The sequence below is a fragment of the Rhea pennata genome, chromosome 7 (assembly GCF_028389875.1).
Source record: "Rhea pennata isolate bPtePen1 chromosome 7, bPtePen1.pri, whole genome shotgun sequence".
Classification (NCBI taxonomy): domain Eukaryota; kingdom Metazoa; phylum Chordata; class Aves; order Rheiformes; family Rheidae; genus Rhea; species Rhea pennata.
In genome coordinates, this window is record NC_084669.1 from 33046267 (window position 1) to 33072657 (window position 26391).

Sequence of the window (26391 nt, forward strand, 5' to 3'; positions counted from 1 at the left end):
CTGTTCTATTAAAAAAAAAAAAAAAGGAAAAAGAGGAAGAATATACCAGAATTACGCTTATGAGAAAGATCAATTCATGCATGTTTGACTGACAACTGAAGCCTTTGGATCCAGACACACTGCCGTTGGTTCTATTGCCAAAAACACACACCCCCCCCTTGCATGTACGTCTGTACATGTACATTCTAGTGCTTCAGCTTATGAAAACCCAAACTGCATTTAGTCAAGGATTTTTTATGTCCTCGCACTATAAAAAAACAGAATAATTTTCAGGTTGTAGATTTCTCATACCACATGCTATATTTCATGGTTCAAAACAGAAAATTAAGTCTCCATTAGCTCATAATGACTTAATGTTTAGAATCACTGATATCAGTAAAAAAAAAAAAAAATCCCATAGATTTCCATGTAAGCTGGATCCTACCTCAATTGACTAATCAATGCACAGGTACATTAAAGACTTACACTGTAAAGACATAATGCTGAACAAGTAATTCATGCCAGAGGAGAAAAAAATATCTTGAAGGTATGTAAGAGACAGAATAAAAGAACAAGATATCATACGACAAGGAAAATAAGGTATTATAACAGTTTGAGGACTCTATCCCTGATTTCTGTATGTCATTGATATGAAAGTGAGTTCACATCAGTACTTGCAACACCTCAGTCATCTGCAGGGTTTGCAGTCTTGTGCAAATAGACCTGCACTGTTCCTACCTTTGATTCCAACTGGAAGGACCTGAATAAACTCAGCACTGAAGGCCATCTCCTCTCTTTTGATGCCGCTGGGCTCCTAGCATAGCTCTCCAGGTTAACTCCAACACTGGACTAGGGAACATGAGAGTCTGCCTACACAGAAAGCCATGCAGACACACACAGTCTACACTGCACCTAGAAAGCCTGGGTAAAAGCATTGCATGGATACTTTCAAATACTGTGCACACAGGTAATCTTAGGAGAGCAGCGTGAACACTGTGCAAATGCAGCTCCTGTGCATTTTCTACCAAAGGGATGGCTAAGAAAGGAGCTGCAACAAATTGCAGCACACAAGCGAGGAGCTGTCTCTTTGCAGAGGGCTGAACATTTCCAAATGCCTTTGACGGGCCAGATACACACAACATAAGAACTTCTGGCCGCATCCAGCCTGCAAGCCACAGCTCTCTAGTCCCTTGCTAGGTACTAAGAAAAGCAAAGCTCTGAAGCGCTTCCGGGCACTGAGATACAGAAAAGCATTTAAACTCCGAGAAGCCAACAGGGGTGAGCCCTGCCTTAGCACCAAGGTAAGGGGCAAGTCATATCGTACCACTTCCAAGGCCTGTGGTGCTACACAGTCAAAAGCCACATTCGAAAAATACACAAAGCTTGAATAATTCAAATGATACAAAGCAGCTACAGCCATGAGGGGGCAATGTAACATTCGGCAGCAGGGAGCTTCCATAGGAAACCTTTTGGCTCTCCGACAGCGGTACAAACTCATCCCAGCTCTGGAGGTGGTAAGGAAGAGATCTGGTAGGCTCGGTTCCCTCCTCGTGTGCCCCTACGTGCTGAGATACAGCACCAGCCTCCTCGTTGTGTACCGCACCTAGCGGCTGCGGCGCTGCGAGGACACGGCAGCTCTCTGCCCCTCTGCTCCGGGGCGGCCCTTCCAAGGCCGGTTTGCTGTGAACAACAGGAGTGATGCCTTCAGCAGCCGTGAACCTTACTCGCCAGGGTATGCCTCCACAAGGCAGCAATTTTTCCTGAAAAGGTTCGCATCAGAAAAAAGCGAATTCTTCTGTGCAGAGGCCTCTAAGTGGAGTTAATAGTTAAGTCTAATACCACCCTTAGCCATCTTCCACCATGAGATGCAAGAGAGCTTGCACAGACACCCCACGCCAAGGAACATACGAGGGCACAAGAGCATGAAAGCTAAGCTCGGCGACTAAATCTAACACTGCAATCAGCTGAATACACAAATAGTCAAGCGGTGGCTGTGCTTGGCTTGGATGTGTCTCTATTGCTGTGCAAATTTCAACGATGAAACGGAGCAAGTGCTTCAGATATAGTAACGTGCCTCGAATAGGCACGCACAGCTCCCGCTGACTTCAATGGGAGTTGCACGGGTTTGCTGGAGAGCAGAAAGGAGCTCTTTGTGTCCTATCAAACACTGGAGCATCCACCAGATGATCTACTTTTTAGTCACACTTTATCTCATGATCAGCTGGACTGGAATACTGAACACATTGTGAATTGTTTAATGATGGAAAAATAAAGCTGCAGGCTGCAGTTTATGTTTACAAAGGTGTTGATGAGCTATTCATTTTATCAGGGCAGACAGCACTGCAAAAGAAATGCTGAAAAATGTAATCAAATGTTGAAAAATATTTATACTGTTTATATCATTTTAGCTGTATCTGATCATTGATTCTGTGTTAAATACACAGCATATCTAGTAATGTAAAAGTTAATTTATATTGTACACAAATAATTTATTTTTTTTTAGAAAGTGAATACGACAAACCCCCCAAATAAGTACAAATACATTAACATTTGCTTCAGGCATACTGTTCATAGAATCACAGAATCAGTAAGGTTGGAAGGGGCCTCTGGAGATCATCTAGCCCAACCTCCCTGCTCAGCAGGGTCACCTACAGCATGGTAGACAGGATTGCATCCAGGTGGATCTTGAAGATCTCCAGAGAAGGAGCCTCCACAACCTCTCTGGGCAACCTGTCCCAGTGCTCCATCACTCGCACAGGGAAGAAATTCCCCCTCACGTTCAGGCGGAACTTCCTGTGCTTCAATTTCTGCCCATTGCCTCTTGTCCTGTCACATGGGACAACTGAAAAGAGTTTGTCCCTGTCCCCTTGACACCCTCCCTTCAGGTACTTGTACACATTGAAAAGATCCCCCCTCAGTCTTACTGTTCTCACTGAAACACTGAGATGTGAACATTGCACATGTATTCCATGCACTACAATAGCATTAAGGATATTAAAGGTGAAAATGAATCCTGTGAAGAAAAGCTATACCAACTTAGTTTTGAAAAAAATCCAGCATATTGGTAATGTGCTGAATTCTACAATGGCTCTGCAGCCAAAATGGACTCCAAAGATCTGCTTCTTATGCCTACCTTCTGCTCAGTCTTCCGAGAAGCCACAGGCAACAAATAAGACAGTATCAGTCCAAGGACATAGAAGTAAACTAGCAAACGAGCAAAAGCAATCCTCTCTCAGATACCCAAGACAACACTGGGCCAGAGCAGGAGTAGGGCAAAGCCTGTAGGTTAATTCCTGGCACTTTTGTTTTCGGTTTCTGAGGTCTTCAGGAGTTTGTATTTGTTAGCCTATAAAGATGCATCTGACTTTACTGCTTTGCTATATATATGCACTCTGGTTTCCATTTGAAGGTGGCTTCCTTATGATGCAGCAAGAAAATTCAGCCTACACAATTTTCTTCTTTGAGGAACCGCTAATGACTTGTTCCTTTGGAAAAGCATCGATGCTCAGTCTCAAAAGACGATGCAACTGGAATGTTTTGTATTGATCCTTTTTAACACAGGGAGCAATCTCTGCAAGCAACTAACACACTATATAAGCAAAATAAAATTATATCGTTGTCAATAAATCATATATTTTAAATGGTTCTAAATAATCACTAGAAATCTGTGTGTTTGACTATTCTGATTTTTCCTGGTCAGTAAGGCAATGTGTGCTTGCTGGCAAGGTTAAATGGAAAGCTCTTAACTCTACCTTCTCCCCAAAACATTAAATGTCATAAACTTGTTTGCTAGGGTCTGTTTCTCTGAGGTTTTGTACATAGCAGAACTATTCATATCTGAATCAAAAGAAGGGGAATTAATCACTAAAAGAGCAGAATCCAATAACAGGTAAATAACTAAATTCAGCACAATGTGGAAAGAAATTAAGTCTGATAAAAACTGACCCTGCAGAAGGGAGAATTTTTAACAACTAGTCATAGCTGTTTCTTTTCTAAGTCACAGTTAAGAAACCTCCATCCCTGCTTCTGAATGTATTTTCAGATGCATTAAAATCTCTGCTTATGTTAAAATACCATTAAAACAGAATAGCTTTAGTCTACCTGTCAATTTGTCACAGCAGAGCGTTTTCTGGCACTTGGCAAGTCATTCCTAGAGGACTTGCTCACCATATGGCCAAATATTACATAGAAAGTAAAGTCAACATATGTTCAGTATGATGGAGAGAAAGAAAAGCAGAAACTATTGGTAAGAGTCAGTCTATCGCATCATTCACCTTGTTTTCAATGAAGGACCAAATCCAAAGATTCTGCACTGTCTCTGGTTCTATTATATTTATCTGTAAACCTGGGAGAATAAACATCTATGTGGTCTGTAACCTTTTCTCGAGCTTAAACATCATGATCAGAGAGCATTCACCATATATTCAGCAATACACATATCACACACTGGTAAGGCTGCCTTTGCTACTTCTCCAGCGTATCGTGTATGTGCCTTTGCAAAGGCTTTGATTTTACTGACGCTGCAACTCCTGCTTCATGTACAGCAAAAATATACCACTGACAAACCTTTATCAGCCAGCCTTTTCCAGTTACTGCTTAACAGAAAATTAAAGTATTTAAATGTTAAAGCACATTTTCAGAGAATTAATAGCAACATACCTTTTCAAAGCCCATGATATTTTGCTTTACTTTATAATCATTTCTGGGACCCCAAATTGCAATCTAGTGTGTGGGGACAAAGATAATTGGGCTTTAAAGCATAATCCTCCACAGTACCGAAACACGGGAACAGCAGTGAACCCTAAAGCTAAAAGAAAGCACTGCCAAAACATGAGGTTCTGGAAACTGGGCTCAGCAATGTTTTCCTTCTGTTCCCTTATTTCAGTAAAAAATAAGCTAGGTGACATGCTGGTGATGAAAGGAGGTTTCCTACCAACACAGGTAGCAATTTAAGGTTTTGATGGCAACAGAGAGCAAGCAGAGCCTGAACTGAGCAAATGGAGGTCATTTGTTTGACCACACAGGCTGCTGGTCAACTGTAAGCCATGACTCTCGCTCTCTTTCTTTCTCTCTCTCTCTCTCTCACACACACACACACTTACAACAGGAGAAAAGGACAGTTATTTCTTCCAATTTTTTTTTCTGTCTCTTAATAAAACCACCAAGCACCTGCCAGGCAACACTGTCAATTGACAATTGTTCTGTTAGTGGGTGAGGTTTCCGAGAAACTAGAGTTGTCGTAGAGATACTTTACATAGTAAGTAAAACAAATGGTCAAAAAAAAAAAAAAAATGAGGCTAAACAAAGATGATGATAATGCATTTTCATGATGTTTTTTGTTTTTTACTTCACAGTTTTAAAACTGGAAACACAACGAGTTCCCAACGAGCACAAACAAGACCTCTCACAAACATCCGTGGTTCAGCTAAGTGCTGGAGGTTAGAAGATATTTCTGCTTCCATTCCACAGAGACAGAATCAAGGCATAAAAACGCTGAGGGTGCAGTTTCATCTTAAACTGTAAAGTGACACAAGAAGAAAAAGATGATCACGCATTCTTCTCTGCCCCTTCCACCCACCTTGGATTCCCACCAAGCCAGCACTGCTGCCCCTGATGAACATCTGCAGCACTAAAATTCAAAAGTTGAGAGTTAGGGAGTGAGAAGAAACAGGAGTTAAGCTCTGATGCTTGCAGTAACAATTGTTTTTTTTAGCTCCATCAGTCTAAACAGACTATACTCCAAGAATTATCAGGCCATACTCCAAGACCATACAGAGACTACATCGAGAGCTCTGACTTCTTTTCAGCCATCTTTATGCCTTATTACCTCTCCAGAGTCATCAACACGTGGTAGCTCACTGTACGATTACAGATATTCTCTGAGAGCCAGATGAGAGATGAGCCACTTCATTGTAAACAAATCTACGTTCTCATTTTTTAGCACACAGTATGCAGTTCCTCAGTAATCAATGCCACCAGTTATTAAGCAGATTGCATTACTGGCTGAGAAGCTAATGATGCAGCTTTCCTTTTGAATATATTAATCAATGCTTTCTTGGTTTGGTCTCCATCCATCCATCCATCCATCTTCTGTCTGGAAAGGCTTCTGACTATTAATTTTATCCTGGAAAAGCATATTACATGGCTTCTGTGAGCACTTTAGTTCACTACTATGTTTTTCATCACTTATAACCAAAAATCTCAAGGCAGAAACTCCTCAGTGGATTCGAGAGGCTTAGTTCAGCTGTAAAACCTTTCATGCTACGGCACATAGGGGCATAGGCTTGTAGAAGCTGTAGAGGGATTCCCAACTTTGTACAGAACTGGATCAAGGATAATGAAACCAGCTTTGAACAGTCTGGTGTGCCCACGGTAAACAACCTAAAGCCCTGAAGAGTGTAGTTCAGGTTGTGGAAGCAGAACACGCGCATTAGGGCAGCAGTGTCCTAATTATAGCAGTACAATGCTACGTGAAAGCTACTGTAACTAGCTCATGAGGAGCTGTGGTCCAGTAAAACTGTGCTGTTCCTGGATCTGAGGCTGATTCTTGAAGAGCCAGCAGACAAGTCTCTGCCTAGCCATCGGAGTGTAACATAGACATCTCTAAAGGAAAAGGAATAAGGTGCTCATAGTCAAGCTGAGGAAGTATTGGGCAGATAAGTAGACAGTGAGGTGTACTGAAAACTCTCAGCAGCCGAGCCCAGACACCTGCGATCAAATGGTGTGAAGTCTAGTTGGAGTAACTAGTAGTGTATCCTGGGGGGGAATCAATATTGGGTCCAGTACTGTTCACCATCATCATTAACAATCTGGATGATGAGGCAAAACGTACAAAACTGGGAGGACTGACTGATACAGCAGAGGGCTATGCTGCCATTCAGAGGGACCTTCACAGGCTGCAGAAATGGTCAGGGAGGAATCTCATGAAGTTCAGTAAAGGTAAGTGCAAAGTCCTGCACCTGGGGAGGAACGGCCCCATGCACCACTACAGCTTGGGGGCTGACCTGCTGGAAAGCAGCTCTGGAGAGAAGAGCCTGGGAGCCCTCACGGACAAGCTGACCATCAGTCAGTAACGTGCCCTTGCGACCAAGAAGGCCAACAGCCTCCTGCACTGCGTTAGATAGAGCATTACTAGCAGGTTGAGGGAGGTGATCCTTCCCCTCTGCTCAGCACTAGTAAGGACACATCTAGAGCGCCAGGTCCAGTGCTGGGCTCTCCAGCACAAGACAGATGAAGCTACTGGGGTGAGCCCAGTAAAGTGCCACAAGGGTGATTAAGAGACTGAAGCATCTCTCATACAAGGAGAGGCTGAGAGAGGTGAGACTGTTCAGCCTGGAGAAGAAAAGGTTTGCAAAGGCAGGGGGAAATCTCACCCACGAGTACGAATGTCTGAAGAAAGAGTGTAAAGATGACACAGTCAGACTCTTCTCGGTGGTGCCTAGTGATAAGATGAGAGGCAAGGGGCACAAACTGAGATAGAGGATGGTCCATCTGAACATAAGGAAAAACTGCTTTACTGTGAGGGTGACTGAGTACTGGCACTGGTTGCCCAGAGAGGTTCTGGTGTCTCCATCCTTGGAGATGCTCAAAAGCCATCTGGACACAATCCTGGGTGACCCACTCTATGTGACAGTGCTTGAGCAGGGAGTGCAGACTAGATGATCTCCATAGGGGCCTTCCAACCTCAACTGTATGGTGATCCTATGAATCTTCAACTACCAAGATTTCCTATTTTATTTCCTACTGAAATAGCAATTTCCAATTTCACTTTCAAGAGTGAAGAATGACTCTTCAACAGCCTGCAGAGTTGGACCCTTTAGCCTTTGCCTACATGGACTCCAGCCCCAAACTAAAAAAATTCTTACCTTCTTTAACATTAAACTTTCAAATGTTATGGCTTTCAAACTCCCTGCTACTATGAGACAGAAGAAAGCAAGCCTCATCATCCCTATGCCAAAGGGAAGTCATTTCCAACATCAATCTGCCACATCTACAGTCATTATAAGACACAATAACACTACTCAAAGTAAGGTGGCCAAGTAGGGCAGAACCATTCCAAGTTGGAGGGGTTCTGAAGTGAAACAGGAGGGAGGGGATGTTTGAGACCCATGCAGCTGGTTTCCTCCTCAGGGCCTGGCCAATGGAAAGCTGCAGATACACGGAAGAACACAGCACTCTACTTGGTGTACTTGCACTCTTGCATTCCCCTCTACCTTCCCTCCAAATCTCTTGTAGTTTCTGCCTTCCACTTGAACACAGTGAACAAGATAATATTGGCTCTCTGCAGAGGGGACATCATGACCTCCAGCCGGACCCAAGCTCTTCGTTTAGCAAGCTTCAGCAGGGGACTGGGCAATGTGACCTTCAGTCAGGAACACAGCCCTCAAGGGTGCTTTAGCCTGTTTATACTCACTATTAGGCTTTAGGCCAAAGCCACCACACCTACATTATTATAAATGCTGAGTGCCCAGGCAAGGTACAGTGGGATTTCACACTTCACATTTCCCTTGATAGGAGGGGAGGGGCCAGTAACTTTTATACCTAAGAATTTTTTTTAAGGCTTCCAGATTCTTAAAGTATTTTATCTAAAGACATGAATAGTTTCCACAATTTGCATCTCAGGCTATCACCACCATTACAGCACAGATAATGGGGTAAGTCATGACAAAACAGAATATACTAAGGCAGAACAAAAGACACTTGAAAAGTGAACATGTCACACCAGAAAATATATTAAATATATAATAAATAGCTCTCTCTCTCTATATATATATATATTTAAACATATTTCATTGTTTTACAGAGTCCCTAATCAAGTAGAATGCTACTGGGAGAGAACACCTCATAGACATACTAGGAATAGTGAAAGTACCATTTGGACCTATCTCTGTGTAATTCTATAAAAAAATAATCTCTCTCCTTATGCTGTTATATTTGATTGAGTTGCTTCCACCACTTCACAAATAACTTTGTAGCATTTCTAAATAAATTATTCAAACATAATGCTCTCTGACTAAAGAATGCTTCTGTAAATTACTGCTTAAGCATCTCTCAAATATATGCATTCCAAAAAGCAAATACACACACACACACACACAAATTACATTTTTAAAAAATCTGCTTCTCCTTACACAATGGAAACTTTGCATGTCTTCTTTCTGGATATGAATTTCCTATTCTCAAATGCACTGCCCTTGAGGGTATCGAGTAATATGATAAAATAATAAAAGGTTTCTGCTGCTACAATGAAGGTCAATATATAGTGGAACATTTCTTTTGTCTCACTTTTCAGGATGATCAGAGCATTGAGGCGATAAGGGGAAGCTAATGCTTTTATGTGATGCAAAATTATCAAGCTGTATGTCCAGTCATTGCCTGGTGCTGCACTGCAGCTTCTGAAACAAATTCTCCTGTGTCCCAAATGACATTAGGAGAGCTCCGGGCCTGCTTCTGTTTTAAAATGCCAGAAGCGTTTTTCTTTTAAGGTTGAAAACAGTCTTGATCACAGTCTCTGACATTATTTTTTTTGCAAGGAACATTTTAATTTATAATAGTATTCATTTAATAAATGCATACATGTGGAACCTAAATAAAGTGAGAGGAAAAAGAAAAGTGTAAATAATATGCACAGAGCCCAGTGTGAATGCAGATGGAATTTCTACGGTTCACCTGACGCTTGTCTGATTTAATGAAGACAGTAAATTACACAGCACAGTAACTGCATTCCACGCTGCATACACCACCCGGCAGCCGCATCGACCGGGGACAGAGAGTTCCTCTCTTCCAGCTTCAGAATATTCAGATTTAATCACCATATGGGATACTAGAAAACAGTCTATGGGATATGGGAGAAAGTCTACAAGATAAGTATATTAGCTAAACAGAGAAGAGGACACTTACCAAGAGAAATTCCGACTTCCCTCATCCCTACCCTCCCCGCACGTGTAAGTTGAAGAATAGATGAATTCTTTGCCTGGTTGCCATGAAAACTAAGAGATATAGCCCTACCTCAGAGGAAATGATGTTATGCTTATATGATGAACAAGAAATGAGTGCTGCATGGTCCTACCTCAGCAACACAAAGCTGAGTCAAAAGAGTGTCTAAAACCCAGGCCTGTGTGGATTCTAATCAGCTCTGTTTATAACATATGATCATAGTTAATTGTTCATTAATTCCATCATGTCATTTGTTCAGAGATTATACCCTCCACATAATGAATGTTTTGGGGTACTCTCCAGCAGAGGAAATTAAAATAGATAATAGCTCTGATTTCAAATAGGCTTCTTAGCAATCTTAGGTTGGAATCCATTGACCTAAAATAGTTTTTAAAAGGTTTCAAAACATCAAAAATCTGTCTATTCTCTTGAGAGAGGATGTTACGTGACTAACGCAGGCATGGATGCTGCAGAGACAAAAGGCAATGTACATGTGTAGAGAAGCCTAGAGAAGCCCTGCAATCCTCTGCTAGCACCAAGTCTCATCCTGCCAGTCATCTCCATGGCCATTGCACAGCTCCCAGCACCACGCTCCCGTGGGGACTCCAACGGGGAGGGTCACAAAGCTCCAGGCGTATAAATCACTTCCAGTCCAACAGGCAGCCCCGATTTCAATTACTTGCAATTAATATTAATAACATTGCCAACCCTGAATGCAATATAGTCACTAAAAGAAAACACACAACATGAAAAGCCTATATTAATGATAATGGAGATCTTCACATTTTACTCCTGGCTTTCAGGAAACACTTCAATAAATTAACTTCCTCCACTTTACAAGATGAAACATGCTTGTACAATGTCACAAAAAACGTGCTCAGACGTCTGAATAACACCAGCACTTAGCTATTTTACTCCTTATTTGAGTCTCCAGAATGGGGGAAGCTGCAAGACTGCCAGCCCATGCTTCCCTACCATCACTACAGGGTAGTAGTTTCATTTCATTTGTCATCTTAGGGTAAACTTATCCTGAAAAAAACATACTAGTTTTCACAAGACTGAATTTGGCTACAGAGTCATGACAAATTTCAAGGATTCTCATGAAGAGAGCAGCACAAGTAACGAGATGGCTCACTTTGCTCACAGTGACAAAAAAAAAAAAAAAAAAAAAGAGGGAAAAACACTTGCTCACACAAATTACTTTACTAACCCTTTGCTGAATACAAACACCACATTGCAATCAGATTTGTTCGGTTTTTAGAACACTTGCAAATAAACTTCAAAATAAAAGTTGCTTCAAATACTTTTTTTTTTTTTGCTTAAGATACCAAAACAAAGCTTTCAAGTGACTGAATATTTCATGTTCAAAATTTGAAATCAGAATTTTATATTCTTCAGAGTATATTTATGTTGTCATTGATATAAATAATTTGTTGAGCTTAAATCAAATGTATAAATTTTTTAAGCATAACAAACTCTGTTCTTCTTCAATTAAGAAACCCATGCCTGAAAAAAATGGCCTAAATTATTTACTAAGCTTTTGCCAGTATGCTACACATGTACAATGGTCTGTGACATATAAGCAACTGCCCAAAGGAGAATTTATATTACATATTGGAGTCATACATCTGGAACAGAAGCCATATAATGAATTAGCTTCTTAATAAGCATGTTTAAAGTAATAATGAGTGCAAATGTCAGCTGTGATCCAGTAGTTGAAGGTCTCCTTGGTCTTAATTTATGGATTTATCACTGTCCTAATCTTTGAGATGTTTTGGACTGTCAGTTCATGACAACTGTTTATTGATGAACAAACATTGATCATATTGGTAAAAGAAAAAGCACCTATGAAGAAAATAGTGTCTGCAAATGAAACATCAGTCTTAGTGTTGATTGAATGCCCAGTATTTTAATCCCCCATTCAAGTTAAATGGCATCATCTCCAACTCTCAGGCACTCGCATCCACCCCTGGTTTGCACAGAGCTTGCAGAATTGATGGCATTTCAATACGGACTTTTTCCTCAAAAAATGCATTTTATGGTGCGGTAAGTACTATGGCCCCTATTCAACATATCACTTAAGACTGGATTCAGCTTTAAGCACACAGTGCTCCCTCTGTGCTCAGTAGAATTACAAATAGGCTTAAACTTAAATGTACACTTAAGTACTTTGTTGGATTAGTGCCAGAATACTTGGACTAACACTTTGGACTAACAAGACCCATGACAACAGAGACAAAGATATCATGCAGTCTGCTTAGTCATTTGTGAGCTTTAAGAAACAACAGCACACCTTTTTTATTTTTTGGTTTTCTAGGCAACAGCAGAATTAAAAATTAAATAAAGATTTCAAAACCATAAGCTGCACGTAATTTTACTTTCCTGTCAGCTCAACACATAAAGCCTATTTAACGGCAAAATAATTTGCTCTCAGAAAACTGAAATATCTCTGGTCATCACATACCGTTATTTTTCCCCTATGCATTTCAGTTGCAACAGCTAATGCATCTTTTGTTCTGCAGCTAGAAATTTTTAAAATCAAAGCAAAGAGAACCCCTCCATCTAATGTAAAGTAACTTAGTTCTTTGGAGGCGATGAGTTATTTAACTCCCTCTTTCTGGTGAGACAGGTGGGTTCCCCTCATTTTGCAGACTATACTACAAGTGGTTCGACTTGCTCCTGCAGGAGCTCTCATCGTATTTCATGGCATTGCTCAGGAAAGGGAAGGTGGCCTGGCCCACGGATCGCACAGTCGTAGGAGTCATTCAAATACAGTGTAAACAGACTTAGAAGATCTGTAACTTATCTTTTAGTCAAATCTTAATGTTTGCACCACATTAGAATGCAAGGAAAATGTTATCCAAATTATCAGTAATATGTTAATGATGATAAGACTGAAGGGCAACAGCTTTCCTCCATCAACCACACTGGATCGAGGTACTACACAGTGTCAGTACAGCTATCACAACCAGGTCTCCCACAAAGTGTAACTGTATTTTTCTTATTAGAGACGAAAAACTGAAATCCAGCATTTTCACTACTCTATTATTAAATTACAGTTCCTCCATTTGCAAAAAGTACACATTGTCACTTTGAGCCTACATAATACGTTCCCTTTGATTTACCTCCAACCTTGTCCTCTCGCCACCACTCTTCCCCCAAGCAGCCATTAATGTTTCTCTGTCAAGCAGCAGGATGGATTCAAAATAAGGTTGCAACATATTAAACCTAGATACTACTGCTAGAAAATCCTCCCCACAGCTATGCAACTGAAATCTGTAACTCCCAAAAGTACAGACAGATTACATTTACTGAATCACAATAACTGCCTACCCATGAAATAAAGTGGACTCAAGGCAGTCCTCGTATTAACGAGACTTCACATATTCAATTTATTTTCGCATGAACAAAGCTATCCAAGAGGCAAAGAACTGAATATTCATCTGAACAAGAAATGCATAAAATAACTATGAACAAAATCAACTGCCAGTAGTTAGCATGCAAGTTTCTTAAAATATTTACATATATATATATATATATGTATATATATAGTTTTTGAACAAAGAAAACAGACAAGATGGATCCAACTGGAAGATGCAATGTTCCAGTCAGTCTTCAAAAGCTCAGACAGGGTTTGTTTCTAGCAAGCTCTGCAAAATGCACCTTGTTCCCCATTTTTCTTTTTTTCTATTTGTATATTGCATCAACATTTCCTTAAGATCTTGTTTAGTTTGAATATGAACATAAGTGATGAATTTGCCTTCCTTTGGTGATGCCACCTTTCTTCCTTTTTCAGACAACTCTTTCAAACAACTCTTCTCTAGGAAGCAGTCAAGGCAGTGACAGAGAGCACAACATGCCTCGCAAAACTAGGACAGAGATTGTGGCTTGTCAAGAAAATGTGAGAAAATTTTGCTGCAAATGCAAAAGAAACATATAGAAGGATAAGAAGCTGAATCTCATTTTCTCTCTAAATCTTGAAGAGTTAAAAAAAAAAATATTTTGGTTAGCTGACTGCTACTTCAGGGAACAGTTGCAATTTTATAGGTGTCATTGGATTCCTCAACTTCTTATCAGAAATATCTTGGAGCTGATGAGCCCCGATTAATTTGTAGCTAGCTCTTTGTATGCAGACCTTGACAAAGCAATAAGCTGCATAGCCACAGTGTAAGCTCATACAACCAGGCAATGGATAAAAGATCTCACCTTTTCAGGGACTTAATTGGATGCAATCTCATGGATGTCCTTCAGCCAGAGAAGTTTCTTGCTCTGCTATATAAAGCCAGAGGTCTTTTATCTGTTTGCCTAGTTCAACGCCAAAATTTCTGCTCCTATCATGCCGGCACCTCTGCCTGCATGATAGGGGACAGTTCACAAGGACAACTGCAGTCCCACAGCAGCAGTGCAACCAGAGAGCAGCAATCTTGCAGGCAGCACTGCATGGCTTTGCCTACAGCACCCGACACCCTGGGGGCCAGCCCTGAGCTGTCCCCAGGCCACCACATTGCCATTGATCCCCTTTCTCTTTTACACACAAGATAGCTGCACCAAAGCAAGAACTGCAGACCTCCCTGAACTCCACAGGGTTGGCACCCGGTCCCCAGCAGAGGCCAAGCGCACGTGGCCTGGTCGTGGTCTCCTCCTTTGGCCTGCTCTGCTTGCACCTCCTGAGGCAGCCTGTGCAGCCAATCACCCTTCGAGCGCACTCGCCGGGACCAGGCGCCAGCTTTCAGCCAAGTCCCAACCGAACAAGAACTCCTTTGGGGTCAGCTGGCCCAACCGCTCCCCCAGTAAACTACCCTTTAAACACTGCTCTCCTTTCAACATCACCGCTCTTTCCAACACTCCCACCTTTTTAGCCTCCTCTTCTTTCAAACTGATCTGCTTTATCTGGTTTGCTCATTTGCATTTGGTAGTAAACAAGGAGTATTGGGCAGCTTTGCTTCTGGGAACAAAGGGCTACAGTTTGGAGCCGCTTCCCTGCAGGTCTTGTTTGGTCACAGCATCTCTTGCCTTTCTGACCCAAGGCAGATTGTGCATGTGGCCTTTCAAGCTGAATTTATTGCATATCTTCAGTGGTTCTTTTAATTGGACCTACGACTTGACCACAATTCAATGAGTTTAGCTTCAAGGATAATAGGCACGTAGTTCAACAAGATACATACAACATTATAAACTGCTGTAAATTTAGCCATTTCAGACTAAAACTCATGCAGTCTTGGTACCAGAATTTTGATCATTATTCTGCATATGAGGTGAGTTACACTGAAACAATTCTGACAGGGTTTTACTGAATTTTTGAAAATAACATGCATTTATATCAAAACTTAGCTAGTATGATCAGTGGTACTAAAACAGCCGTTAGCCGATAGCTTGGTACACTAATAAAAGAAATGAATCGAAATAACATTTCAAAAGAAAAATAACCTGCCTGGGCCTTATTTTGTAGCAACAATCCCTATATGAGGGTATTTATAAATACCTATAAAAAGTTAGATAACAAGAACAGAAAAGTGGTCAGCACTTGCCTGTTGAAAAGGGATCCTTAAAACGTGCAAGTGGAAAATTATGAAGATATTTTACAGGGAGGAAAATCAGAGATTAAATAGATTGCTGAAGATCAACCCAGTAATGGAAGACTCAGTGGGAGAAACTCCAACTCCTTGTTGTATAAACCACTTAGACGTTTGCATATTTTCATGGGGGTAGTGTGTGCTGAGTGTGCAAGACATTTATTAAGCCATTTTTAAGCATAACTAGACATTTGGAAATTACAAAAAGGTAGGCATAAAAAACCAGATATGAACATCAAACAAAATACATTCTTTCCAAAAATGTTAAAAAGTGGTGGCTGTTCCTCCGGCTGCCCTACTTAGAAACTTTGCGCACCCACTGTCATAAGAGATGTTTTCCTCTCAACATCTTTTTAATCTTCTCAGCCTGGTAGAAAAACAGCAGTTTTTAGTTATCAGAATTTTGATGTTTAACAGCTTCAAAGTGCTGGTGGTTTCAAATCAAATCAAGTGGTAAGAGAAACTAGGACTCCAGGTATCCAATGCATTCTCAGATTCTCCTTGAAGATGTTTTCTTTGCTTAGATAGTAGAAATGTAATAAGGGAGGCTTTCCTCCCACCTACTTCTCAGCAATATTTCAGTATGGGATGTTTTAACTTTTCAGAGTCATGAGTAAGAAAAAGAAAACTGTCCACAGCCACACCGCAGAACACACTGCCTATGGCTGCTTGGCCAAAATAAGCCCTCTTCTGGGAGGCATCCCCAGCCGTCCAGGAAAGTGATGCCTTTACTTGCACACAGACAGAGGCTCTTTGTAACTTGCTCGCTGCACTGTAAGGTACACTTATCTCGTCTCTTGTGGGATCTTTCCCCTCAGGCACGGAGGGCACCGCAGGCATATTCGCCTGTGCTTCACAATCTAGCCAGCAGTCTATTGCTCAATAATATTTGCTTTAATTTTCCTACAATCTGGGCATGAAAAATGTTGTCTTCAGCACCAGAGATGATTGCTAGATTCAGACAAGTCTCAAGCAGGCAGGGAAAGAGGTTAGAAATACTCCCATCTTCCAGGCACTGATATTTGCTCACAGGCCTATAGTAAATTCAGGCAATGAGTCTCAAATGTCTCAAATGCTAAATAGTAAGCCATTAATTAATGAATGGGAAGTGATTACAGTTTCATAGAGATCGTGGCAGTGTCCAGAAGGACTGATGATGCACTTATGGGGAAAAAGTGTTATGTGGTAGAAAAAAAAATCAATTTATGAAGGAATCTCATCTAAAGCTGTGAATGCTTATTTGAAGGATACTCTAATTACAACCCTGGAAAAATAGTTTAAAAATTTATATATAGTTGGCCACAGTCAGTGGCTCTGCTATACCTATGCCTTCGGTTAGTATAACGCCACTGCAACCTGATCTCAGGGAGTGCTGTGCATATACGTACGGCGGCTAGCATATCACTCTGCTTCCTACACCTTCCAAGAGGTCATCAGAAGCCTTCAAAGGAGAGTGTGGGGCAACATATGGGACATGTCATTGGGGGGTCCAGCTGCCCAGGGAGCTGAAGGAATCTCTGTTACCTGAAGGAAGACAGCAATGGAGTTACTGGAAGTAATTGCCACTAAATAAACCGCGGTGCTGAATGGACAGAGAACTTCCACTACAGAATCTTCTACCAACACCAAATGGGCAGCTAATGTATGGCTTACTATAGGATACACACAGAAGAGTAACTGGGCTTTCTCATTTTAATACTGCCTTTAAGGAAAGATCTTTTGAATGTACACAAATCATTGTATGATTTGATATCTACCTTCAACTGAAAGGTAGATAACAACTGCAGTGACATGTTAAATGCCCTGGAGCTTTGAAAGTTCAAAGTGTGATATAGAAGTTGTGGTAATGCTGTCATTTGAAGAATTTCAGCAGAAAAGCAGCAGAAGTTTGGAAAAGACCATTTAGCTTTGTGATGTTATCCTTAATGACTTCTTTGAAATTGTATTTTCATCTAAAAGAAATTTTAGGATTCCTTTAGAATTCAGCAGCAGAAATAAAACAGAAACACACGACTATCAACACTAACCAAGAAAAACGATTGATATTTGCCTGTGGCGCACACGTCCGCAAGCGCCCACCGCGCAGCCCCTCGGGCCGGGAGGTGTGGAGGGCTTTGCGGCAGCGGCTCTCCCGGTACGGAGCCACTGCCAGGCAGCACCGGGAACAAGCTCTCTCCCGGGTTCAGCCCCGTCGAGCAGCACGCCGCCTCTCCCAGCACAGGCGGAGGCTCGCTAGGCCCCTGCTGAAACGCCGGGGCAGCCCAGCTCAGGGCTAGGGCCAGCTGCTGCGGGGGGGTCACAACAGGTCCCTGACGGCCACCGGCCCTGCTGCTCCTGCCCTCTGCGAGTAGGAGCTCAGCAGCTGGCGGGGACGTGCCCGGCGGGAACGCTTCCACGGGCAGGGTGCAAAAAGGCCGTGCAAATGGCTCTGTACAGACGCCCCATCCACCCCCAGCTTGGCAGACCACTACACCACCCACAAAGATTTTTTGCATTGCACCCCGTGGTTACTCCTCAACACGAGGGAGCCACGCAGGCACCTGCATTAAGACCAGTTACTAGCTGCTCGTGGCCTACCAGAGTTCGAGGATAATCATTGCGCTTACTTTTCTAACGTGATTATGCAAAACCAGCTACTCTAGCGGCTACTGGAAATCCTGCTGCTACACTCAGGATCCAGCAGCTACTTGCCTCCTCTTCTGACCTCCCTCCCAACTCTGCTACTCCAGCGGAGCCTGGCTACTTAGTAAAAGCTGCTTTCAAAAGGCAGAGGCCACATGGTTAAGGATAGGGCTGTAGACCAGAGCTAAGCTTACAAGACTTCACAAAGAAATGGATATATTTTTCTGCATACAAAAAACATCATTACTATTCCACAAAGACGGATACAATGAAATATTATACCCGTATCCTGTCTATGAATATGCATTTAGGGGGGCATTACAAATATAAATGAGCATAGAATATGTGAATATAATTTGAATTCATTTAGTGACCACTTGTGTTCAATATGCACCAAAACCAAGAGCTGGGGAATCCTGTTTGGAGCATACAAATCACAGTTTTCTACAGACCATCACTGTGTGCTTGGCAGGAAGGTGAACGAACAGACACTTTCTACTTGATTTCAGCTGACATTGGCTCTAGTATCAGAAGTGACATACACGTCCCTTCCTTCACAAGGGAAGCAAGAGATGATCACAGTCTTTCTGGCTTTCGTACACACCACCAACGCGAGGGGGTGAAACATCAGGCTCTCTTGGAACCCTTCCTGTCTCCCCACGGCAACGGGGTCACTGGGGACACCGAGTCTCACGCTTCTGAGGGAGATGGTGTGGCACTACCCTCCACCAGCATGGCCACACACACCGTGCAAGCAAACACTGACTGCGCAGCCGTGGCCCTTGCCCGGAGCAGGGAAGGCAGACACCCCTTACCTTAGAGCTTCACCTCCTCCTTGCGCTCATGAGTAATCAGTGGGTTAACAAAAGCCCTCGGACAGTACTATTTGTATCAAGAAGTAACTTCTGTAAAGTCCCATTAATTCCAATTGGGTAAATGAAGAGTAGGATGTATTCTGCATAAAAGGAGATATCAGAATTTGCCCCAGAAAATTTCGCACTCTATTCTATAAGAAATTAAAAGAGCACAGATAGCACCGAGTTATAAATGAATTCTACCCTGTCCATTCCTTAAATATGAATGATTTCCAATAAAAGATTAAGAAGATATTACAATGAAGAACACGAAACTGCGACTTCAAGTTGCTGCATAAACTATGATGGTAAAACATTCAATAGACACATTAGCTGCCCAGTAAACTAAAATCCAAAATTGTGAAACAAAACATAGGTGAACCAAACAGCATTTAGGAAAAATACACTGTTCAATTCACTAAAATAAACCTTAGAAGGTTCCACAAACTAATGTTTAGGTGGAGGAGGCTGTGGTGCAAGTACTGCATCTTTCTGCAACAACAGCAGCAAGATGAAGTTTTATTTGTGGTACTTAATGCAAAGGCTTTAAACTACTCGGGTACATCTCAGCACTAACAACCTTGCTTGAGATGCATTCGTATTACTAAACAATTCCGACTTTCTAAATTATGGGGGGGAGGATCTTCAGCTCATTGCCAAAATACTGATTTTTTTTAAACACATCACAGAATAAATTTTCTTTTCAATTAACAAAGTAAGTTTTAATATCAGTCTAGTTCTTAGTACTTTAGTGCTTGAATAAGTACTAAAGAAACACTTAACTGCATTTCCTTTTCAAATCAGTAAGTGATTTCAGTCCCTCTAAAAATAAAAACAAGAGCTGGCCTCTTACGTGGAGATCAGTAGCTAGCTGTCTCCGAGCGCCCTGGCCAGCCAAGCGGAGCTCCACACAAACACCACGCGTCAGACAACGGACATACTAGAAAGATTTATAGAAGTGTTATACAATCGCAGGCATCCGCGTAGAGCATGGGGCCTCGTTTGCAGGATGCCTGAACGCCCGAAGCTGCCAGCTGAAGCTGGCAGGACTTGTGGATGCGCTGCCTTGGAAAATGAGGACATTGCTTTAAATTGTCTCGCTTATATGTACTGAATTATCCTCTGAAGGCACTTACCTTTTCCCATTGAATATATAGGGCTGTAGTCTACGTTAGGTAACCGCAGTCAGGAACGGCGCGTGGCGGTCAGATCATCCTCACCCAGGAGGGCCTCTCATGCCCCAGTTGAACTGGTAGGCATCGTTTTGTGGAGTTACTCCAACGTCTAACAGCTTTCCAACCTTACCAGTGCCATGGGCCCAGTCAAAATCTTTGGGTTGAATTTGGGTCCAATTCTCCATTCCTTTACAAACCTTTGCTAACACTACTGCCTGTGTCAGGAAATCCCTGTTACCACCCTGCCAGTGATCTATACAGCTGAACAGCCACACAAATTACAGAAAAACAGCAAATCCTTTATCATCATAATTCCCATTCAAAGCAATACAAGAAACACAGGACTTGCACATGGATTAAAAAAAAAACAGCTTTTTTTTTTTTTTTTAAATCAACTATTCCTTTACTTCTTTCCCTGTATCTATGTTACATGTATCAACAGCCGAGTTCTTTAGCACCTGTTAAAATCTAGCTGTAACTAATACTCAATTTTCACAAGTGCTCAGTCAGTTCTACCCTGGGCAAATATTTTGATTTGTAATAATGAATATTTAGTGAATGGGCAAGGGGAACTGCACGCAAGTGTGCGCAGCTTATCGTCAAACCATCAATCCAGGCAACACAAGAGCATGAAATCAGCAGTGCTTTGACTTTTGGCAATGAATAATCATGTAAAGAGTTTTTTGTTTTGTTTTTTAACATTGTTTACCAAATAACATTCTTGAACTTTCTTTTGCGTCAAAAGCATCCATTTTCCATAGAAGAGACATTTCCCCTTCCCCCCAGTTCTCCAAGAAAATAAATAAAACCCAGCCTGGGTGGAAAAGACGGAAGGATAAAAGACTCCATTAGTACCAACCAGGTATAAGGTGAAACGGTATTGATTCTTGCTTCCTGAAGGTCCAGCTCTAAATCTAGTCATTTAACAATCCTTCTCTAACGGAGAGATCACCCGCTGTTAGTCCTCCCTCTTGCATCTCCTCCCACCAAGAGCCAGTAACGTTAATTAAGTATAGGGTGGTTTGTAACACAAGTCAACATATGCGTAGTGACTAATATCCATCCACTGTAACAGCACAATTCTGGACAAAAGGGTGAAGATACAAAGGAGGTGGACTAATAGTAAAAGGTAAACATTTTCAACTTGCCTAAATCAATTTTTTCCTGGGTTTATAAACAAGGCAGCAACACTGGCCAGTGCCCACTTCAAATGATGCTCCAGTGCTAGCTAAATAATACAGCATAGTCTTTTCATTCTTTTAGGAGCTGTCTTTAAAGAAGGAATTGATTTTATCAGCTGAATAGAAACACTCTTTTGTTACTAAACCCTAAGCTGGTAAGAATTCAACATTGCTAGTAGATATCCCATCCACCAGTGCCTCTAGATACCTGCCAAAATGCCCTTCAGTTATTTTATTTGCCTGTGACAGTGTGTCATATCCAAAATCAAAGACATGATCCAAATTTGTCTAGCACTTAGGAAAAAAATCATTAACTTCAGCAGTTTTTCCTTCATTCAAGCCCTCATCTATACGTGCTTTTCATTTGCCACAAGTAGTGTACCTAGATATTAGATCAACATCTTTGTCTCGTCTTAACTTGTATTTATTCTGACCTGTCTAGATTCCTACTACTGCAAACATCAACCACTCAAAAACCTTGAAGTAAATCTTGACAATCGTGAGATTTGTTTAGAAATCACGAGATAAAAAAATGGATAGGGATTTGTATTTGTTTTCTGAGTTTAAAGCCTTAAGGCTCTCCTGTTTCAGCCTTTACCTATCAGGCCCTTGTTGTATGTGAAAACTGCACCAATTTCAACCTCAACCGCATCTCAAACCATAAAGCAACCCATTGCGGGAAGACATGCGAAGAAAGAATTATCCTCACTTTCTGAAACCTCTTTAGTAATAGCCATAAACTGAAAAGGCCATTTACACTGCAGCTAGTTTGCACAGACTTTTGTGCTGGTTAGTGGAGCAAGGCGGTGGCAGTGACTCCGTCCAACCTCCTGAGACACATACCGAGACCTTGATGTGCTTGAGACCCACCAAACGCACGAGCGCCCTCCAAGAGGGCCGAGGGGGCTGGAAGCAGCAGGAGCCTCACAGCCGGGGTACGCCAGAGCCCACTGGGTGCCAGAAGGCACCGGTGGCTCCACTTGGCAGAGATGGCACTTGGCACGGCACCCTGCCAGGCCCCCGCGGCCGGCGGCAGGGCCAGCCCCGTAGCCACACCAGCCCCTCGCGGCCCCTCAGCTACAGCTGCAGCCTTGCTGATGTGGCGCTCACAGTTGCCCACTGGGCTATTCCAGAGCCGTTTTTCCAGCATACCTGAAGGCTGTAACACTTCAAACGCGATGAGACTCACAAAGAAACTAGGAGGATTTGCAAGGTTGGCATCCATTACTTTCCATGCTGCCCCCAAGCTTGTGGCAGCAGAGGATGTGACAGCAACAGCCTTCAACAGCTAAGAGATGGCAGCAGTCAGGTTTTCACAATGACCATGCTTTTTTAGCGTTCCAAAGAACATGTTAGTCCCTGAACATTACACGCAAATGGAAACCACTTCTGCCTTACTGAATATTGCATAAAACATAAATCATTGAGTATGTGCCAAGAACAGCCCTTGTCTCCTACTATGTACTCAAACAGAAAAGAAAAAAAATGGTTTAGAGATTTCACCTTTATTTTAGGAATAGCACTGACTAAGCAACTAATTTCTTTTGAGAGAATGTTACAGGATAAACTATTTCTAGATTTCACAAACCAAACGATGCATGACAGAGTGGCACTGTAAGGAATCGAGCAAATCATCACATCAGTCTCTTCTATTCTTAGAGATGCTTTGGTTTGGTTTACGGTTCCAGTTAAGGCTCAGGTCCGCCCTTGGGTGGGCTCAACCTGCTTGCAGTGTAGGACACTGCACAATCAGCCAGAGGTAGAATTTGCCTCTGGAATACAGAATAAGTGGGAAATCTGCAAAATGCAGGTCTTTCAGTGTGCTCACTTCATTTCCTGGCCCCATCCCTTTGCCTTACATGAGTTTAAACTATTCAAGCTCTGAATCTTTGCAAGTGTCTTGAATTGAAGCGAACAGAAATAGCGTGGCAGGCTCCTAGCGCATAGAAGCCAGGTGACTCCACAGAGGTAAATGCAGCAATTTGGCAAATCTCTGCTTAAAATTAAATAGGATTGAATATAATACAGGGAGTTATATTCCAGGGTGGTGTTTACGTGTATTAAAAGAAAAAAAAAAAAAAAGAAAAGAAAAGAAAAAGACCATTCCTCTCATACAGAATTGAAGTAAGCCTTAACAGAAACATTATTACACTGTAAATTGCTTAACCAGTCAAGAGCTGTGAAATATTACCCTCAGACTGCAATCCTAAAACTACACAGGACCATAAATCAGCCTGACTGTTGCTGGCCTCATCCAGTCTGGTTGCTCCCACAAGCCGTACTCTCTAACCATTGGAAGCCTCGGTCGCCTTGCTGTATAAATTAGCCAGAGATGTTAGCACTCACTGCTGGTCCAGTGTGATTGGAAGACTGTAAGGGATATTTCTGTATACTGCTTAAGTAAAGGGTTAGCTTTGTGCAGTATCATGTGATCAGCAAAAAACCCCAAGCGCTGCTTGCTTGTGGGTGGTGCAGAGGAACAAGAAGTGACTCACAACTCATAGTGGAAGTATTGGGGGGAAAATGTTTTAAATAGTCAGGAAAGTACAAAATGGCAAGCCACAATTATTGGACTGCCTACGCCCCTTGTACTGTCTCTTTGCTATGAGAAGACTGATGCTCAAATATTTAAGTGATACAGTTGCTGCTTTTTGCTTCATTCTTCTAGTAGCCTCTGTGTGCCCTGAATCTGCGAAGTCCTAAGGAAATTTGGAAACAAATTGGAATAAAGTACTAAATTCCAGTAAGATGGGAAGGAAAAAGAAAAAGCCATCAGTGGAATGAAAGCTCTCTTTTCTATCTCACTCTTAACACATGAAGAAATAAGATGTTGCAAAAAAATCCATGCATTTGAAATTATTAGCTTGATATTTATCTATGTGCCACACTGGTTGCTAAGAGATTTCCTTTGTACAGCACCATGCTGTATAAACAATAAAGCATTTTAGCCCCCAAAGCAATCGTCTCACCTCACTGAATCAAGAGCCTCTCATTGCCACATCCCTTCTATATTGCTGTAATAACAGAGTCCGAGAAAGCACCCCCACACGGCACTACGTACGTATGGCTAGGCATGCTACTCTTCAACTTAAGCACATGAAGCACAACACGGACTTCCTACATCATGAGCACGTTAAGTGAGAGTCTATACCTTTTAACAGACAAGTCATAGGTAAACATGGGCTGGGAGGCTAGGTCCTAAAATTCTCACTGCTATAATCAGTTTGAGCTGGGGGAAAAAAAACCCTGATAGCTACATTACAGACCTGCATGTAACCAAACAGCAAACAAGAACAGTATTACTAATTCAGGTCAGCTTCAAACGGAAAGGCCTCTCAAATCAGCCCCAAAGGCAGACTCTTATTTGCATGCTTCCACTTATACTGGAAAAATGATTCAGAAGATCTTTATGTATGCATTCACACAAAAAATAATGCACAGTTAACATGCTGCAGTACAATCCACTGCAGCCATCTAAACGGCCCCCTACCGCGTTCGCTGGAACAGAAGGCAGTGGGTTTCTCGGTGCTTTTCATTACAGCAGCACTGCCATCGCAGAGAGATAAGAGAAAAGGGCAGGGAAATGCTGACTCTCACCCAACCAAGAGATGCACATATGTTAGAGGAATCTACGTGTCATTTTGGAAGCACATGCACCGCTTCTCAGAGCATAGCAAGATTTTCCAATCCCCGTAGGGGGATTTCACAAAGCACAGAGAAATACTACATGCCCAGGTTTCTGTCAAGACAGTCAGCTTCTTGATATGTTCTTAAAAATGTGTAATAAAATACAATCAAAGACCAAGAAATCATTGCAGGGCCTGATTTCTACAGAGCACGGTGTAAGGTGTCATTTTTAAGGACATAGCCACAGAGCAGTCAAAGCAGCTGGCCTCTTTATCTGTCATTATGCTACAACCCATAACTAGTTCAGTTTACACCTTGGAGAAAAATAGTAAGAGTTAAATCTTACAGAGGGTTCTTAACTGAGCAATGCAGCATTTACTGCATTTTACAAGTCCTAGGGTGCTGGAGGGATTTCTGCATCTAAGACAAGTCTATAGCAGAGAAAAACCAGGCTCTGTAATCTCTGTCACATATTTCCCTAACAAAAGAAAGTTGCTAATAAGAGATTGCTCTGGTTTGATTCTGTAAAACAGTTCATCTTTAGGAAATAAGAGAAACAATGGAACATCTTATTTCTGTAGCATTATCCCAAAAATGGATTCAAACATGTGACATGTCCCAACACAAAGAAAAATAAGTCTGCCTCCCCACACATTCCCCTTAAGTACATATATGCAATGTTAAACTATTACTCCGTCAGATAAACCTATGAGACAGCTCAGCATTTAACCTCACATCACTGTTATAAACTATTTTCAACTCACTCACAGACAGTCTGCATATCATGGTAACGCAAATGATTTATCTGTGAAATGAATGCACACCTTCTGCCTCATCACTGCAATCAGCTAAGATCCAATTAAACATTCAATTGCTTCGCGAATCCCACAGTTGCGGTTAGCAATGTTATCTTACAATCTTAACAAATTACTTAGACAGCCACCAAGTTACGCTCCAGACTGAGCTTTGGCAGTTCAACTGCAACGGTAAGAAAATTAAAACAAAAGAAACCCTGTCAGAATTTGGCACAGATCTAGGTACCTTTTTCTTCCGATCCCGGGATCTTTTCCTGTGTTTTCTTTTTTTCTCAGTTTCTTCATCAGCATTAATTTCTAAATCCCTGGTTTTCTTTAACTGTGATGCTGCGTGAGCCATAATGCATTAAAAATCCTTTACAGCAAAGCTCCCTTGTGAAAGGTGATTTCCTCGGGCACCTTTAACCAGCCCGCACAGCCAATGTTCCAGGGAGTGGAAGGAAATCTGTGACCACAGCCAGGAGCACAGGCAGGATTCAAGGATCTCACAGAAGCTTGCAGTCACTACAAAAACACATGCTCGCAGATTTCTTCCTATACCTTTCTGTACCTGAACCTTTACAAAACAGTGCAGCCATCATAATGCATTTAATGTAATGAAAAAGACAGCTGGGACAGAGAAAGCTGTA

The 26391-nt window shown here is 41.9% G+C and overlaps 1 protein-coding gene across 1 annotated transcript in view; it reads right to left on the minus strand.

The window, feature by feature from the left end:
- ANK3 (ankyrin 3) overlaps nucleotides 1-26102 on the minus strand; it is a 204877-nt gene extending 178775 nt beyond the window's left edge. The window contains exon 1 of the mRNA XM_062580702.1: nucleotides 25989-26102. Coding sequence (XP_062436686.1) covers nucleotides 25989-26102 — 114 coding nt within the window. The remainder of the gene's footprint in view (nucleotides 1-25988) is intronic.
- Nucleotides 26103-26391: the final 289 nt, after the last annotated feature.